The sequence below is a fragment of the Phymastichus coffea genome, unplaced genomic scaffold (assembly GCF_024137745.1).
Source record: "Phymastichus coffea isolate CEN01 unplaced genomic scaffold, Cenicafe_Pcof_1.1 PCOF00016, whole genome shotgun sequence".
Classification (NCBI taxonomy): Eukaryota; Metazoa; Arthropoda; class Insecta; order Hymenoptera; family Eulophidae; genus Phymastichus; species Phymastichus coffea.
Genome location: NW_026706827.1, coordinates 275,818 through 291,745, shown reverse-complemented (window position 1 = coordinate 291,745; position 15,928 = coordinate 275,818). Strand labels below are relative to the sequence as shown.

Here is a 15,928-nt window from a genome sequence, read left to right as displayed (position 1 = left end):
TAACAACATTGAATAAGCCGCATACGACGATAACGCCAAAAATATGTGCGCATTAATTTTGTTAGGCTACATGTTAAAGATGATAATAGCGGATTTTCACATGATAAAATATTGCAGAATACGATGCATCTAGTCATTGCTAACATTATTGTTATTGCAATAACGAGTTAAAAATCGACTATTATCAGCGCACAAGCTGTGCAAGTAACAGTAAGTAGTTTGTCTAACACGGTGTGTGCGTGTGTGCGTGGGCGATTGCTTTGAACGATGCAGGGAATACCGAGCCCGTCTTCAGCGGTGGTTGATCTGCCGGAGCCCGCGGAGACAGACCACGACGAGCAGGAGCAGGAGCAAGATCAGGAAGATGATTACGACGACGGCAATGCAGCCGACGACCTCGACGAGAGCAGCAACATGGACGAGCAATAATCGACAAACCAACACCTAGACGGACACTCAGCGCTGATGCCTTACCTAAATTAATCGATCCACTCATTTTACCAACCATCACCACCATTATCCACTTATATATCTATACGCCAGCATCCAATCAAATTTTTAAGAGATAAATAACAAACACGTACTGACTAATCCAGAGCTAACACAATTGGGACTTGCTTCTGGTGGTAAGAAGTGCCATTCCTACTCTATTCCTTTTTCCAATTTGTACAACTTGATTTTTAATTGTTTGCAATACAGATTGTAGTGGGTATTTTTAACAAACTTTTGTTTTACATGGCCATTTAGTTGCTTCTCACTCAATTTTTAAACCAATGCACATTAATGTAAAATAACTTGAATACCAATTAAAATTCAAAATTCTAATCATACAAATATAACTATTTCTACTTCGTGAATGTTAATTTGGCTCAATGTAATGTTTCAGCCAAAACGAAATATTTTAAGAAAATGGTTAGAAGAGGAAGAAGAAGAAAATAATAATTAACCAGTCTTACTCAAAGGATTCCATTTCCACAGAAACCTATTATGAAAAATCAGTCATCCTGAGCATGAAGTTTCCGATTTTTATCTGCTTCTGAATCATTTTTACTGCCGAAGGAAATATATATGCCGATGAATGAATATGCAACTTGCCTACAAGTGTTGTAAATAAATGTACTTACAGTGTTCATTGCCAATAGTGTGTATGTGTGTGTATATAGAAAATAATCCCGAAGCAAGCAACAAAAGTATATTAACATAGTTTGATAAATATGATTGTCTATTGAAATGAATTGTATAACAATGCTTAGGAAATGAATCAATCCAGGAACTGCTAGATCAAATGCTCTGAAGATAAATCTCCCGAGTCTGGCATGTTCTAGCGCTGAAACGTTTGGTACTTTAACAAATTACCGGTATTCATTTAGTGCCAGTGAATATAAGAACAAATATTTATTTCTATGGTATTTATAGACTACATAGCCATTTAGAACAAAATCAAAATCTTGACACTCACATTATAGTTGTGTCAGACAGACTTGTACTGGAATATACCAATTTTATTTATTTATATTATATTGACTATGAAAATGTGTCAGACAATAGATTTTTCGAAACATAGTACTATCCAGTTCATGAAAGATTAATTATGTAAATTAATTAAGAAATCATTAAAGAAAGATCTAGTGTGGAATATTATTTGAGTAATAATTGTTTATAACAGTGTAAAGGCTAATGCGTTAAATTACTATACTATACTCTTGTTTATATGAAAATGTATACATATAAAACTCATAAAATTTTATTCCAATCTTAGTGATTATGCTATATAGAATTATTTGAAGATTTGATGCAATAAATTTAACACTATTATAGAAGAAACATATGAAATTGATATTACAAAATGTAATATAAAATGAAACACAAAAATACTCTGTATATCATTAATGCAAACCTAATTTCATAAATTTTATACAATAATAAGTTAATAATAATCTTGAAACATTTACTGTTTGTGCATTATGGAAAAATAAAAAAAAAGTAAAATGTACACATGTTTATAATAACCATAAAAATAATATGTATTTATGTATATCATTCATGAGTTAGGCTATTTTTATTTTTCATATTTTCAATAAAAATAATATGAATATGATATTGATACAATACAACTGTACAATTATAAAAATTAAAAACACAAGTCTTTATTTTTATTCACCTTCAATGTCATTCTTTTCTTAAAATTAAATATAATGATACTATTTGAATAACTTCAATTTTTTTAAATATTTATGTACACTGTCTTTAGGATATGGTTTAATTACTAAACAAGTTGGTATATTTTCTGGTTGCTCGATCCAAAGCTTATGTAGAATATTATTTTCAGTTAAGGTTGTATGTATAGTTTTTAAATTTTCTTCTGATGGAACCTGTAATGTATTTGATATTCAAAGACTGCTTGAATTTTCAATAAATTTCAACAAAATTTATATCTTATTGAGAAAATCAACATAATCAAAATGCAAATAGTAAATAAAAACAATACAAATTTAATTAATTGAACTTTATATAACAACGTAAAAGTATCATAATTCTTTTTGCCATAACAATATTATACTACTAAATAAATTAATATCGTATTACGTTGGAAATTAATTCCATGAGTATCATAATAACCAAAACTTACAATTTTATGAAGTTTTTTAATGGTAACATAAAAACGTTGGGATCAATACTATTTATACTTACTTCCAACACAACTGTATGCATATTATCTAAATCAGATAAATAAGTTTGACTATGAGGATCATCATGGAATAGGTGAGTAACTGCAGTACAAGCATGACATACTTGTGCTATAACAGCTCCTACCGGCCATTCCAAAGCTTTAATGAGATCTTTTCGAACGATAACATATTGAACTATTCCAGCCATACTATACATATTTTGTAGCATATTATCGTATAATTAGTATAAAAAAAAATAAAGTTTATCAAAATTACATCTGTGTACAAATGATTTTATTAAAATTATCTACAAAAAATATAGAAGAAGAAAAGAAACTTACATTATCTTATTATAATATTAAATCAAACGCAGTGCGTAAATAAATAAACTAATGTCAGATGAATTGCAATAATGATAAATGCAAAAGTAAGGTTATGTTGATTATGGGCTTGAACCACTTGCTTATTACGCTTAATGTTGACCTCTATTTATTAATTTGCCTAAAATTACGTACAATATTTAAAAAATCCTCCGAAATACTTCTTCAAAAAAAACAAATTTATCCTTCAATAAAGTCTTATTTTAAAAAATTATAATTTTTACTTTTGTTATAAATGTTTAATGACGTTATATAATATTTTAATGGCTTCGGATACTTAATTTGTTAATATGTTGACATCGACAGTTGCTTTCTAATTTATGTCACTGCTTGATTATTATTTATAACGCTATTATTGATAGTGTAGCGCAAAGTTAATGGTATTATAAAGTGCCATCTATTCATTTTTAATGAAACCACAAGAATCATATCGCAACAAGAGCCCTGGCGCAGGCATTGAATTATACTATAATATATAAATAATAAGTTGTTATTGTTGCATTTATTCCCATAATATGTATTTAAAAAAAAAGAAATATTTTTGAAATAAGTGAACTACGAGTATTTGAATGGCACTTTTAAAATCAAGTAAAACATGAATCAGATTGCATAAAAGTGATTAACAAAACTGAATTATAATTGCGTTTTTGTTGAATAATTCTTTTGAACGAAATAAGGAAAGAATTAGGAGTAGTATTCTTGAAATGAGCATTAAAAATTCTTGCGAAAAAGATTTTTTACATACTATTATAAAAATTTTGGTGACTAAATTGATGGAACTTACATCAAAGATTTCAAATTAGGACAAAGATCGTCAGATCGCTTAGATAGTATAAAGAATGGCTAGCTTGGCCGTGCTCTGTGCGGCCTGTCACCTGCCGGCCTTAACCGAATTTTATTGGGGCGATCGTAGCGGCCATTATTAGAACTATTGGGACGGAATATCGACTGGATCGACAGCCGAGAGAGAGAGAGAGAGAGAGAGAAAGCGCCGTAAGGTGTAGAGGGGAAACTCAGCAGAAGTGAGGGATGAATGCATGGAGTCATATATACAGTCTCCAATTCCATGGATGGATGGAAGTAGCTGCATTTTCATATTTTGAGATATTTCTGTTTTCTCTTGTAGCATAAATGGATATTTTAGTCTAGCGTCTGGATATGCAGACCCTGTATGAAATTCAAATGCCCCAAGTGAAAACCCATCATTCTTAAATATTCTTAGACAGTGAATCCCCATTCATATCTAGATTTTGTAAATACTAGTGTTATTTAGCGCGCTTCGAGCGCTTTTTTTTTAATGTTTTACTATTATTTATTACATTATTTGAACCTTTTACATGTCAACTTCAAGATTTCAATGAACACGAATAAGTCATGCTGTTTAAAATAGACTACATACGTCAAAATTTATTGATGCATAAAAATAGAACATGCACCCATTTTTTCTCAAAAATCGATGAACTTTTACTCATTTCAAGATATATCGGAAAAATTATTCAAAAGATTAATTCGACCTAAGATCAATAATGCTATTATACTATTCTACAACACTAAGCTTACATATTCAATAATAGTGATTATGGCTCCAATCTTATATGAGTATGAGTAATACATTTAACATCGTGTACTTTTTGCTACCACTATGAAAACACCCGTAAATATTCTTCTAATTTAACGGGTTTAATATTTTGATAATTAATTTCCTTTGTTCGCATACGCTTTAATTTAAAATATACAAAAGATAAATATCTAGTCTCTATTTTATTTTTATTCATTCTCTTTTTCTTTCTACCAAATTTTAACACAACGATATTGATTGTAGTATCGGAGATGGTTATAAAATTAACAATTTGTACAAATAATTTCAAAACATAACGTATTATGTTCTTAAACCAATTTACTAACATATTTCCATTCTTGCAGTTTATTATCCATGTTAATTATTCATAAATTGAATTTATCACTAAAATAGAAATCTTACACTCTTTGATTTATAATAATAATAATATTTCAAAGTATAGGAAAATTCAAAATTTCGGGTTCTATTTTTGCATCAACAAATCACAACGCTGGATGTCAGCGACTCATCTTTTTTTAAAGATAAGATAGGAATAAAATATGTAAAAAGTATAAAAATAAAAAATAAAAATAAATATAAGGCAAGGATAAGGATAGGATAGAACCATCAGCTGCGCCTAACAATTTAATTTTGTTTCTTTTTTAACGTATTGGTTCATGGTATCAAGCTTTCCATAGGATTTTTCCATATCAACAGATATATTATTTTAATTTAACTGTTTTTTCTTTCCATTGTTCATCTGAAACCATTTGGAGAGTTTGTTTACATTTATAAATTAAATTTCAAAATTTATTTAAAATAAATTAACGGTGCCGACTGCACCGAAATAAATTCGCAGAATTTCATATAAAATATCAATTTACCATTCTTCTCAACATCTACAAAATCTAGATGGGAATGCGGATTCACCGATTTAAAAATACATAAGAATGATGATTTTCACTTGGGGCATTTGAATTTTATACAGGGTCTGTATATCCAGACGCCAGACTAAAATATATCCATTTAGGTTGCGAGAAAAGAAAAATATAAATATCTCAAAATATGAAAATGCAGTTTTGCACTGCCCTGACTCATTCATCCATGGAGATAGTCCATGCATTCATCGCTTCTGTTCGAGTTTCTCTCTCTCACCTCTTGCAATGCTCTTTCTTTCCCTCAGTCGGCGAACTCGGCTGTCGCCCCTCTATTTGCTAGATTTCCATGGTTCCAAGAGTGGCCGCTAGGATCGCCCCAACAAAATCTGGTGCACAGCTAAGCATACCTTTAGCGATCTCCCTTCTAATCTTTGCTTACATACTGTTTCCATTCCATGATATCCAGTGGATATTGCCGGGCTCCATCGCCTACTGTTCGTCACTTCAAGTGCTGCCGGTGTTCAGACAACACACGTTATCCATTTGCAAGACTTCTACATTTGCGTGAGTAAATTCATCAAATTTAACTTTCATGCAAAAATGACTACATAACACTCGCTAATAGTATTTGCTGTAAACATTTTGTAATACCGGTTGTCGCATTTCACGTTTTATTTTTGTGAAATATTCTACGCTTATAGGTGGGAACATTATATTTTAGAAAGCCGAATAGGACAAAGGACTTTTTTTCCACGGGGACATGGCTTGCACAGATTCAGGAACAAGAGAAATCCATTAGCCGCGGACTGATTTTACGTTTAAGATGTCCATCATGGACTTCATATATAATAACCGTAGTGGTCTTATTTACATTGCTACATATTACGCAAGTCTTTTTTTTCTCGGTGAAATGATGAAGGATCTCGATGAACCTCGCGACTCTAGACGTTTCTCTGGAATAATGAAGGTCGCGAGCATGTGTGTGTGTGTGTGTGTATGTATGTATGTATGTATGTACGTACGTATGTACGTACGCGTCGCTTTTTCTCACTTCAACTGCCTTTCGTTCGAACGTTAGAACAACCGATACCCATTCTTGCACTATTTTTTGAATTTTACATAATCAACTTTGTCAGCGCTTATTATCATATAATCTGGAAAAGCTTTTCATTTACCGCCTTTCTACTATGACAGATATCATTATGACCTCACAATTTTTCCTTTTTCAACAGGTGCTTTGTGCCTCGTGGCATTGAAACATTTGGCGCAATTTTCTCTTTCCAATGATAGTGTTTTATCTATTTTATCAAGTTCCCGTTGAATAACTAACAGTTTTATTTTTAATTTTGTTATTTATTTATTAATATTTCAATTTATTCTTTTTCATTAATTAGTTACTTTAAGTATAATTGAAAATTAGGTATTTTTATCGTAAAAATCGTGATTTACATTTAAACTAGATATATGAAAATAATTGAAAATTCATTTATGAGCAATGAAATAACAATATGAAATGAATCAAAAATAGTTTATGTGAATTAAAATCAAGTTGTCATTTTATTGGAATTTACAATATATTTACTTATACAATCTTAATATGGCTTGATAATATTTGCAGGTAAATAAGTCAAAATGCCAGTTCCAGCTCTTCAAAAGCCAGCTCCACCTTTTAAGGGAACTGCTGTAGTCAACGGTAACTTCAAGGATATCTCTCTTTCTGACTATAAGGGCAAATATGTCATTCTCTTCTTCTACCCTCTTGACTTGTAAGTATAGGTTCACTATATTACAACATATTTCTTATTACTCTATTACAACATCAGTGTGATATTAGTGCATAAAAAAATTACGATTAGTTATCAGCATAAATAAAGATATGGCATGTATTTGAAAATAACTAGTCTTTCAACAGTTTCAAAACAACATAATTAGGCACTTAAATAGTGCTCATTATTTTGTATTGATAATTACATTTCAATAAATTTGCTAATTATTTTTCAAAACTTATGTAATATTTTAACTGAAGTTATGAAACTTTGAATTTTTTTAACAACAGATATCACACAGATATTTTAGGAAAGTTCTAGATATCTGAAGTTGATTAAAAAAGAAAGTGGTCCTAACTTTTAGATAATAGGGTCATAAATATCATTGCATATTTGATTAAACCTTTTGGTGAATCATGCACTACTTATGAAGTAATAACTATTGGAAGATACATTGTAATATATTTATAGAATGAATAGTAAAAAATTATTTTTCCTTTAGCACATTTGTCTGTCCAACTGAGATTATTGCATTTTCGGACCGCGCTGCAGAATTTCATGCGATAGGAGCTCAATTGATTGCTGCTTCTACCGACTCTCACTTCAGTCATCTTGCGTGGGTCAACACCCCGCGCAAGCAAGGAGGTTTGGGTGAAATGAAAATTCCTCTTCTTGCCGATAAGAACGCCAAAATTGCACGCGACTACGGTGTTTACGATGAGGATTCTGGCGTCCCCTTCCGCGGTTTGTTTATTATCGACAAACAGCAAAATCTCCGTCAAATCACAATCAACGACCTTCCGGTTGGAAGGTAATTCTAATTTCATTATTTGAAGACGCTTAATTTTTTATTAAACTATAATATAGACTAACAATTTTACGTTTTAGAAAATATTCGTTTGCTGATTTACGTTTTATTAAAATAGAAATTACGCATTTTCAGATCTGTTGACGAAACTTTGAGATTGGTGCAAGCATTCCAGTTTACTGATGTACACGGTGAAGTGTGTCCTGCTAACTGGAAACCCGGCCAAAAATCCATGAAGCCCGATCCAGTCGGATCAAAGGAGTACTTCAAGGACTCTTAAATGAATGTATCAACTATTTATAAACATGTTTAAAAAATGCATTGAAATCATCACTTTTACCGTACTATATTGAAAAACAAAGTATTTTTAAAGATTTCTGTAGATTAGGAATCGATTTTCTTTTGATCTAATTCATTTTTAATAAAAGAATCTCTTTTTTAACCAAATTATATTTATTTATTTATCCATCTTTATTATTTTAAGTATTTTCTATTTCAATGAGATTGAAAATTTACATTTAATGAATTATTGGGTATAATACCTTGAAAATTCATTTTTCCGTTAATATAGCGTTTCTTGAATGGTCTGTATATCTTAAATAGACAGAATAACTCAGTACTGTATTTATTATATTAGAATATTGAAAATCAAACGATTTCTTACAAAAAAGAATCTAGCCGTGTAAAGGCTACCATTTGTTTGAACTGTCCCCTGTGGGGGTAATTTTTACATTATAAACATTAAATAAATGCAAGACTTTACACGAAGTTGCTTAACAATGGCAGTTTAAAATATTTTATTAAGTCTTAAAATATAATGAATCAGTAAATAGATTGAATAAATTATAAAATGTGTATGTTTAAAATAATTTTTCTTTAATGAATTAAAATCGATATATTTTGCGAAAATTGGTAATAAATGTAGTAAATGATAATCGATTAGTCCAGAGATTATTTTATAACTGTAATTCAAAAGACAGCAGCTTAATATCGTTAATTAATATTTTTTTAACGTAATATAACTTTTATCCATATATACATATCGCAAAATTTTAAAACATAAAATTTTTTGAATTACAAATACAGTAAGTAAATTGTATTAACGTTGTCGTAAATTCAGCTTCAGAAAATGTTAGCTATAGGAGATCTATAAAAAACACATGTTATATTTTGTTGTACTCGATAATTTGGCCTCATAATCTAATGTGCGTTATTGAAAACTTTATTTTCGACACTCCGTGCGGAAAGTGCGTTTTTCCCGCACGCTCGGCAGAAAACGTGCGTTGAAAATTGCACTTTTCATACGTCGTATCAAAAAATACGGTACGGCACATGTTCGGGAAAGAGCTTCTCGCTTCGCTGGGGCGTAAATGCCACACGAGACAAGAATCTATTTTCCCGCACTTGTATCGTAATGTACTATTTATATTAATAATTAACTTCAGTCAAAAATAACAGTTTGCTCAACCGTATTATATGAAAATTCCCATGCTACGTATGTTCAATTAAATTCGTACAGAAATTCATATAAAACAATGTATATACGTTAATTGACAAAAAATAAGACAAAAAAAGTAATAAGGTATCAATTGGAAAGAAATGAAATGCAATGATAAAGCCTAAATATTTGTAAAAGACCAATCAATTATTTTAATATTTATCTAATTTTACATAGATGCCATTTACAGTTACAATCAAAAGTACGTAACGAATGAAGTTCCGCGTAAACGATGTTATAACAGAAAATAAGAACAGAGAAGTTCCGGCAATCCGCAATAAAGTTAAAGTCGGTCACATGAGTTTGCAAATAAACCGAAACTAAGCTGTGCGTTCAATCAGCCGGTAGTAAGGATTAAACATCTATTACACTGGCATACAATGTCGTGCATTGACGTAATTTCTCGAGTGGTAGTGCGCAGATAAACAAACGCGGCCGGATCTTTATTGCGATGATTGACGGAAAGCTCATTTGGATTTCGAGAACGTGCCTCGTCGTGTATTAGTCTGAAGAAAGTATTTGTTATCATTGGCCCGTGGAGAAAAAATGCGGAATGAACGTGATCGCAGCCGCGTAATCAAAAGGAATGCGTCATTTTTACGTTGAATTGATGTAGACGCAAAGGTATAAACATCTTTCCGGTCTAGTCATTCAAAAAGTAAGTTCTGAAGAATGGTTTATCAATTATTCATAAGAAAAAATCGCTATGTTGTATAATGTGAGCGGACTAGAAGTGCGCGCGTTAGAATGTAATGTTCGGGGCCACGGTCACAACAATCTGCATTTATCACGTCAGCTTTTATTACCACATACGTATAACTCTTGTTTAGATGTTCAGAAAAAATCTCGTTATTTCTGAAATAACTAGGCATATAACTTTATGAGATAGTAAAGTTTATCTTCTACAATTGGAATATATGTACTTTTAACACGTGTGTTTGATCATTGACCATCGATTACTGTGTAAATATCTTGATCTCTTCCGGCACTTCAATATATACGTAAAATGAACATATTTATAAAACTTTCTTTTTGAATCAATTTCTATACATAGGTAAAAGTACGCAGTGAAAAAATAATGAATTTTCGACGATCAATTAATCGTTTCGGAAATCAGTGTATAAAATTGTCGTAATAACCAGTCTGACGAAACAAAGGCTAACGATAGGCTCGGCACGCGTCTATTGAATTATTAAAGTATTGTAGAACGCGCAATCGCGCGGAAATGGCAATAACAATCACAGCTAGCAAACTCGGTTACGTGTACATGTGTGCCGAGACACAGGTGCGGCGGCACGCGGCAGTCTACTCAAACATACGTGGACGCGATCGAGTCATCGGACGTGTGGTCAACGGCCGGTGGAGAGCTATAGTTTGATGACGCTGTAATCAAATGTAAAAGATCTGTGTTTGTGCAAAAGTTCTCTTGATTAATGTTTTCTGTGAGTTAATTGTTGGGTTTCTCTACAAGGGGAAAAGGCATATTGAAGAGATGAAGAAACGCTCTGATGGGTTAGATATAGAAGGGCCATGTAATATTTCTAATCCTAACAAAAAAAATCATTAATGGTAAATAAAGTACAATTTATTTTTAAAAAATTGAAAATTGAAATGATTAACAGCTTCAGTACGGATATGTCCGACAATAATTATCTTCTAGAAAATAGTAATCAATATATCAATGGATCAGGCAATAAAGATGGGAATCAATCTTCAAGCGGCGTAGTTTTACAGTCGCTGTACTTGTTGCTGACTATGATTGCAAAATAACAGTAATAATAAAAATCAGAATGCATATTTGAAGTAAAATAAGAATATTATAGAAATTCAAACATTCGAAAAAAATCGACCAAAGACGAATCCAAGATTATTTAACAAGATTTAAAGTAAAAATAACCTTGAAAAATTTAAGGGTTCGTTTGGCTTTTATTTTCGTCACTTTCTCTTGACACTCTATCAAAATTAGTACATTACGATACAAGTGCGGGAAAGTAGATTGTTGTCTCGTATGGCGTTCACGCCCGAGCGAAGCGAGAAACTCTTTCCCGAACATGTGCCGTACCGTATATTTTGATACGACGTGCGGAAAGTGCGATTTTCAACGCACGTCTTCTGCCGAACGTACGGGAAAGACACACTTTGCGCACGGAGTATCGACAAAATTTTTACAGATTTAATTTTGTCATTATTACTCAACTGACGTACTTTTGTTTTTCAAGTGAACAAGAAATTTTCTTCAATTTTGGACTTTATTATATTAAAATAGAGCTAATTAGGACTTAACGCATTTTATTTTGAAAAAATATTATCTTAAACTTGACAATACGCTTTTGTAAAATCACTGCAATTGGTCGCTGACTATTACACTGGGAATCATTGATGGATTACTTCAGTAACGTAGACTAAACAAAAATTCACTATTTCTGTCAAAGACTAAATTGGTTTTCAAATACTTATTGCTTATACGAATCAAGGCGTCTAAACTTTATTAATAACCAATGATTATTTTAATTTTTTAGCGTTACGTGACGTTTTGCCCGGGATCTACTTATTCATAGTAACGATAGCGTAAAAGCGACTCTGCAATCCTACCTATTCTGAAAAATGTTACGTAATTTATGAAAATAAATCTGCACAAGTTTATATAAGTTTATAAGTTTAAAAGTGCCACTACAAGTTTCATAAGACTTATTTACAAAATATAATTTTTCAAATAAAAATAAATAAAAACGTATCGAACCGACAGTCGATAGAAGCAGGAGTACTGCACAACAGTGTTTTACGGCTAACATTTTATCTGTTATATATCTCGGATTTACTAGTTTTCAAACATCATGACAGCAACATACGCAGGATTCCGGAATTCCTTGTTTCAGAAAATTGGCTTTTTCTTCTAATAACAATACTAAAGTTTTAATTATAGGTGATTTCAATAACCAAATAATTGATTCAAATTTTATATTATTAATTAATGGATCTTGCACTTGAGTCAGAAATAGAATTGATTTAATTTCTGCTGTAGACTTATCATTCATTTCTTCCAATTTATAGACAAATACCTCTTGCTCTTGGTGCATTTCTCTTTCTAGATGCATTATCATAGTGATCATTTTACAATAGTCATTGAAGTTGAAATTAATTTAAGCCATAATATTCAAAAGTCAATAAACGTTACTCACAAACTTAATGTCAGAAATGTATATTGTCTAAAATGTCAATATCTTTTTCAATTAATAATACAAAATATTAAACTTTCTGATTTCTTTAAAAAAAACTGTACGACAAAAGTATTACATTTTTAAGAACTTTATTTATGAAACTTTACAGTGTCACCAGAGTCTCGTAACGATAATTCGAAGTCTAGCAAAACAAATAAAAAAATTCTTAGGAAACAAAGTTGGAAAAGTTCAGCAGTTTAGTAGAGGATAATAATTATGATAAGCTAATTAACGAAAGGAAATCCATTTTCATCAATGATTACTTAAAAAATTCTACTACGGAAAACACAAACGTCTTGACAAATATCAACTTCTCCAAAAATTTCATTTGATAATTTCTGCAAACCTTCTTTTCGTCTCTTGCTATAGTTCAAAAAATGATGTAATAATTCTAGATATTCAATTATTGATTGGTCCTGTTTTAGATATTCCATTTACATGTCTTAACAAAATAAATAATGAGATCATTCAAAATCTTCCTCATTGTTTTATTAGTAAACTTATAGACAATAAAATATTCTCACCAAATGAATTTTCCTCTCCATGGCATGAATTTTTAATGGTTTTAATACCTAAAAGTGTTCCTAGAAAAGTAAGACCTATTACCATGGCTTCATGCCTCCTGAAATTAATGGAAAACATGATGTATTTCAGACTGAATTTATTACGTTGAAAATAATTTAAATCTTTCATTAAGCCAATTTTGATTTAGAAAACAGCGATCTTGTACGGATTATTTCTATTTTGTCTTTCAATATTTACTCAAATTTTGTTAAAAAAAATATGTGATCCTGTGGATCCTATATAATCCATGGTTACTACGGATATCAAAGGTGCTTATGACTGTATGAATCCAAATATTTTAATAGATGATTATATAGATATAAATGTTCCTTATAACATGAAAATGTTCATGCATAATATTTTACAGAATAATTGTTATAATTGAAAATTTATAATAATATATGTGGTTTATTATTTATTTATGCCCCATGGTTTTCTACAAGGTTTTACAGGTAGTTCCTTAAATTTTAATATTTGACTTAAAGGTGCTCATAAACATGTCGATCCTCACTGTGAATTCTTAGTTTACGGGTGATAAAGTAATTTTTAGTTGCGGTAACAATTTAGAGTAAATTATACAATACATACAAAATAGTCTAGACTCTCCAGCTGTTTATCTTATAAAGGAGTTTGTTATTTGGACACGAAGAAACTTCATTATTATTTTTTCAAAAGGATAAGTTAAAAATATTTTAGATTACAGAATCAAAATTTATGATACTAACATTTATCCATCGGTAAAAAGTTACGCATTAGAAAAAGTTACACTTAGTCTAACTTTTGATGAAAAACTTACATATGACTGTGTCATTTTAATTATCTAATTAATAGATGTAATGAAGTAGTAAATGTCATAAAATATCTCAGAACTACATGGTGTAGTGATTATCCAATTATTCTACCAAATACATATATAAATCTTTGATAAGAGGCAATACAACTGACGCTTCTCTTATCTAAAATTTCTCGAATAACAAAATAAAATTATGATTTACTCGTGTTCATTACAGAGCTTTAAGATTTGTTTTAAGTAACAGATAATCTATTCCTATGATGAAATTTGAGTTGGTTTAAAAAATTTATTTTAGACAATGATAAATATAACTTAAAATAAAAAATTATTCTTGACAAATTATTCAGAAAATTTATTGAAAAAGATTTATGCATGTATAAAATTAATTTTACATAGGTGCTTTCAAAGTTATTTTATATATCATGGACTATATTATTTATTTTTCTAATTGAGAAAATGATTTGATTATAAAGAAAAAAAAATTTCTAGTTACAATTCTATTTTCACAGCTAAAGCTTTAGGAGTAAAAGATGTTATCTGATTTATTTTAGATACTAATAGTTATTCTGCAAATATTTAAATCTTTTCTCTATAGAGATTTCATATTTAATTCTTAATATTAAAAAATTACTATTCGAAGCACAAAATAAAAAGTTATCTATTAACATTATTTGGATTCCTTCTCATATAGGTATTCAAAGAAGTGAATGTGTAGATTTTCTTGCTAATTAAGCTAGAGAACAAAACAATTCCTTATCTGAACTGCCTATTAATTAATATTTTGAATAATATTTCACAAACGCCCCGAGAAATTTCAAAGAATTTTACAAAACTTTAAATCCGATACTTATTTGTTCCAATATGAATAATTTTTATTTATACAGATAGAAACTTATATTATAATTGCTGTCTTTCCAAATTCAATATTTGATCTATTAACAGATTAAAGTTAATTATTATAATAATTTAGGTTATAGTTTATGCAGAAAAGATTTAATTAATAATGGATATTGTCATGTCTGTATGGGTATTGAACATGCACTTTAGGTTTGTTTCAGGTTTAAATCTCAGTATTGAGTATTAAGTATTACCATCTGTATTAAGTACCTTTAAAAAATAAAATTTTCTTTGCCTTGTGGAGCCACTTCTATATTAAAACAATCTAACAGAAAAACCCTTTTTTCAACTAATTTTCTTAAAAAATTTTTTTTATTCATCTGATACTTTTACTATCACTACTCCAATTAATCAATTTTCTATTTCATCCCTATCCTCTTTCACTTTCTATAAATTTCCAATTTTTCATACTTCCTTTCATCTCTACCCGACTGGAATAAGGAAGAGAAAAATAAAATAAATTAATTATTTGTTTTGATGTGATACTACTAACGCCATCTGTAAGCATCAAGAAAATATCGAGTCTGGCTCAGATTCAAATTACCAGACAATAAGACAGAGCCATATGAAGCACAAGAAGAAGAAGAAGAAGAAGAAGAAGAAGAAGAAGAAAAGAACATCGGGCCGGCGACCGCAGTGCAGTAGTGCAGCACTCGAGACTGTCGAGAACCTCATTACCGCGACGTAAGTGGTGCGTCGCGGCGGGAAACTGAATATTCCCGGAAGCGCGTGCCAGTCGACAAGGTTGTTTCCTCGTGCGCCTTCTCCGCAAGCACAAATCAATCGGTCCTTGTATACATTGAAAGTTGAGCAGCGATTTTCACGAGCGCCACGTGGGGAACAGCCGTTGGCCCATCGCTGGGAGAAACACGTCGTTCAGCGAGTAACAAACGGCAAAG

The 15,928-nt window shown here is 30.6% G+C and overlaps 3 protein-coding genes across 10 annotated transcripts in view; 2 read left to right on the top strand and 1 right to left on the bottom strand.

The window, feature by feature from the left end:
* The window catches only part of LOC131675177 (collagen alpha chain CG42342), a 145,646-nt gene extending 143,893 nt beyond the window's left edge, over positions 1 to 1,753 (top strand). For all 4 annotated transcript variants that reach the window (XM_058954055.1, XM_058954052.1, XM_058954051.1 and 1 more), the window contains 2 exons: positions 274 to 626; positions 887 to 1,753. In XM_058954055.1, the coding sequence (XP_058810038.1) occupies positions 274 to 429 (156 nt within the window). In that variant the 3' untranslated portion in view covers positions 430 to 626; positions 887 to 1,753. The remainder of the gene's footprint in view (positions 1 to 273; positions 627 to 886) is intronic.
* Positions 1,754 to 2,052: 299 nt separating this feature from the next.
* LOC131675179 (putative peptidyl-tRNA hydrolase PTRHD1) lies at positions 2,053 to 3,427 on the bottom strand. Of its 4 annotated transcripts, none has more exons than XM_058954062.1 (4): positions 3,327 to 3,427; positions 3,011 to 3,170; positions 2,692 to 2,878; positions 2,053 to 2,372 (listed from the first exon to the last, which is right to left on the bottom strand). In XM_058954062.1, exons 3-4 carry the CDS (start codon positions 2,875 to 2,877, stop codon positions 2,202 to 2,204), a joined length of 357 nt encoding a protein of 118 aa, XP_058810045.1. In that variant the 5' UTR covers position 2,878; positions 3,011 to 3,170; positions 3,327 to 3,427; the 3' UTR covers positions 2,053 to 2,201. The 4 variants fall into 4 exon arrangements, with proteins under 4 accessions (XP_058810045.1, XP_058810044.1, XP_058810043.1 ...); XM_058954061.1 differs by having other exon boundaries at positions 3,274 to 3,417; XM_058954060.1 differs by having other exon boundaries at positions 3,011 to 3,417.
* Positions 3,428 to 5,915: 2,488 nt separating this feature from the next.
* On the top strand, positions 5,916 to 8,506 carry LOC131675178 (peroxiredoxin 1). 2 transcript variants are annotated; one of them, XM_058954056.1, is made up of 4 exons: positions 5,916 to 6,049; positions 7,104 to 7,251; positions 7,754 to 8,062; positions 8,195 to 8,506. In XM_058954056.1, exons 2-4 carry the CDS (start codon positions 7,118 to 7,120, stop codon positions 8,337 to 8,339), a joined length of 588 nt encoding a protein of 195 aa, XP_058810039.1. In that variant the 5' UTR covers positions 5,916 to 6,049; positions 7,104 to 7,117; the 3' UTR covers positions 8,340 to 8,506. The 2 variants fall into 2 exon arrangements, with proteins under 2 accessions (XP_058810039.1, XP_058810040.1); XM_058954057.1 differs by lacking the exon at positions 5,916 to 6,049 and adding an exon at positions 6,213 to 6,339.
* Positions 8,507 to 15,928: the final 7,422 nt, after the last annotated feature.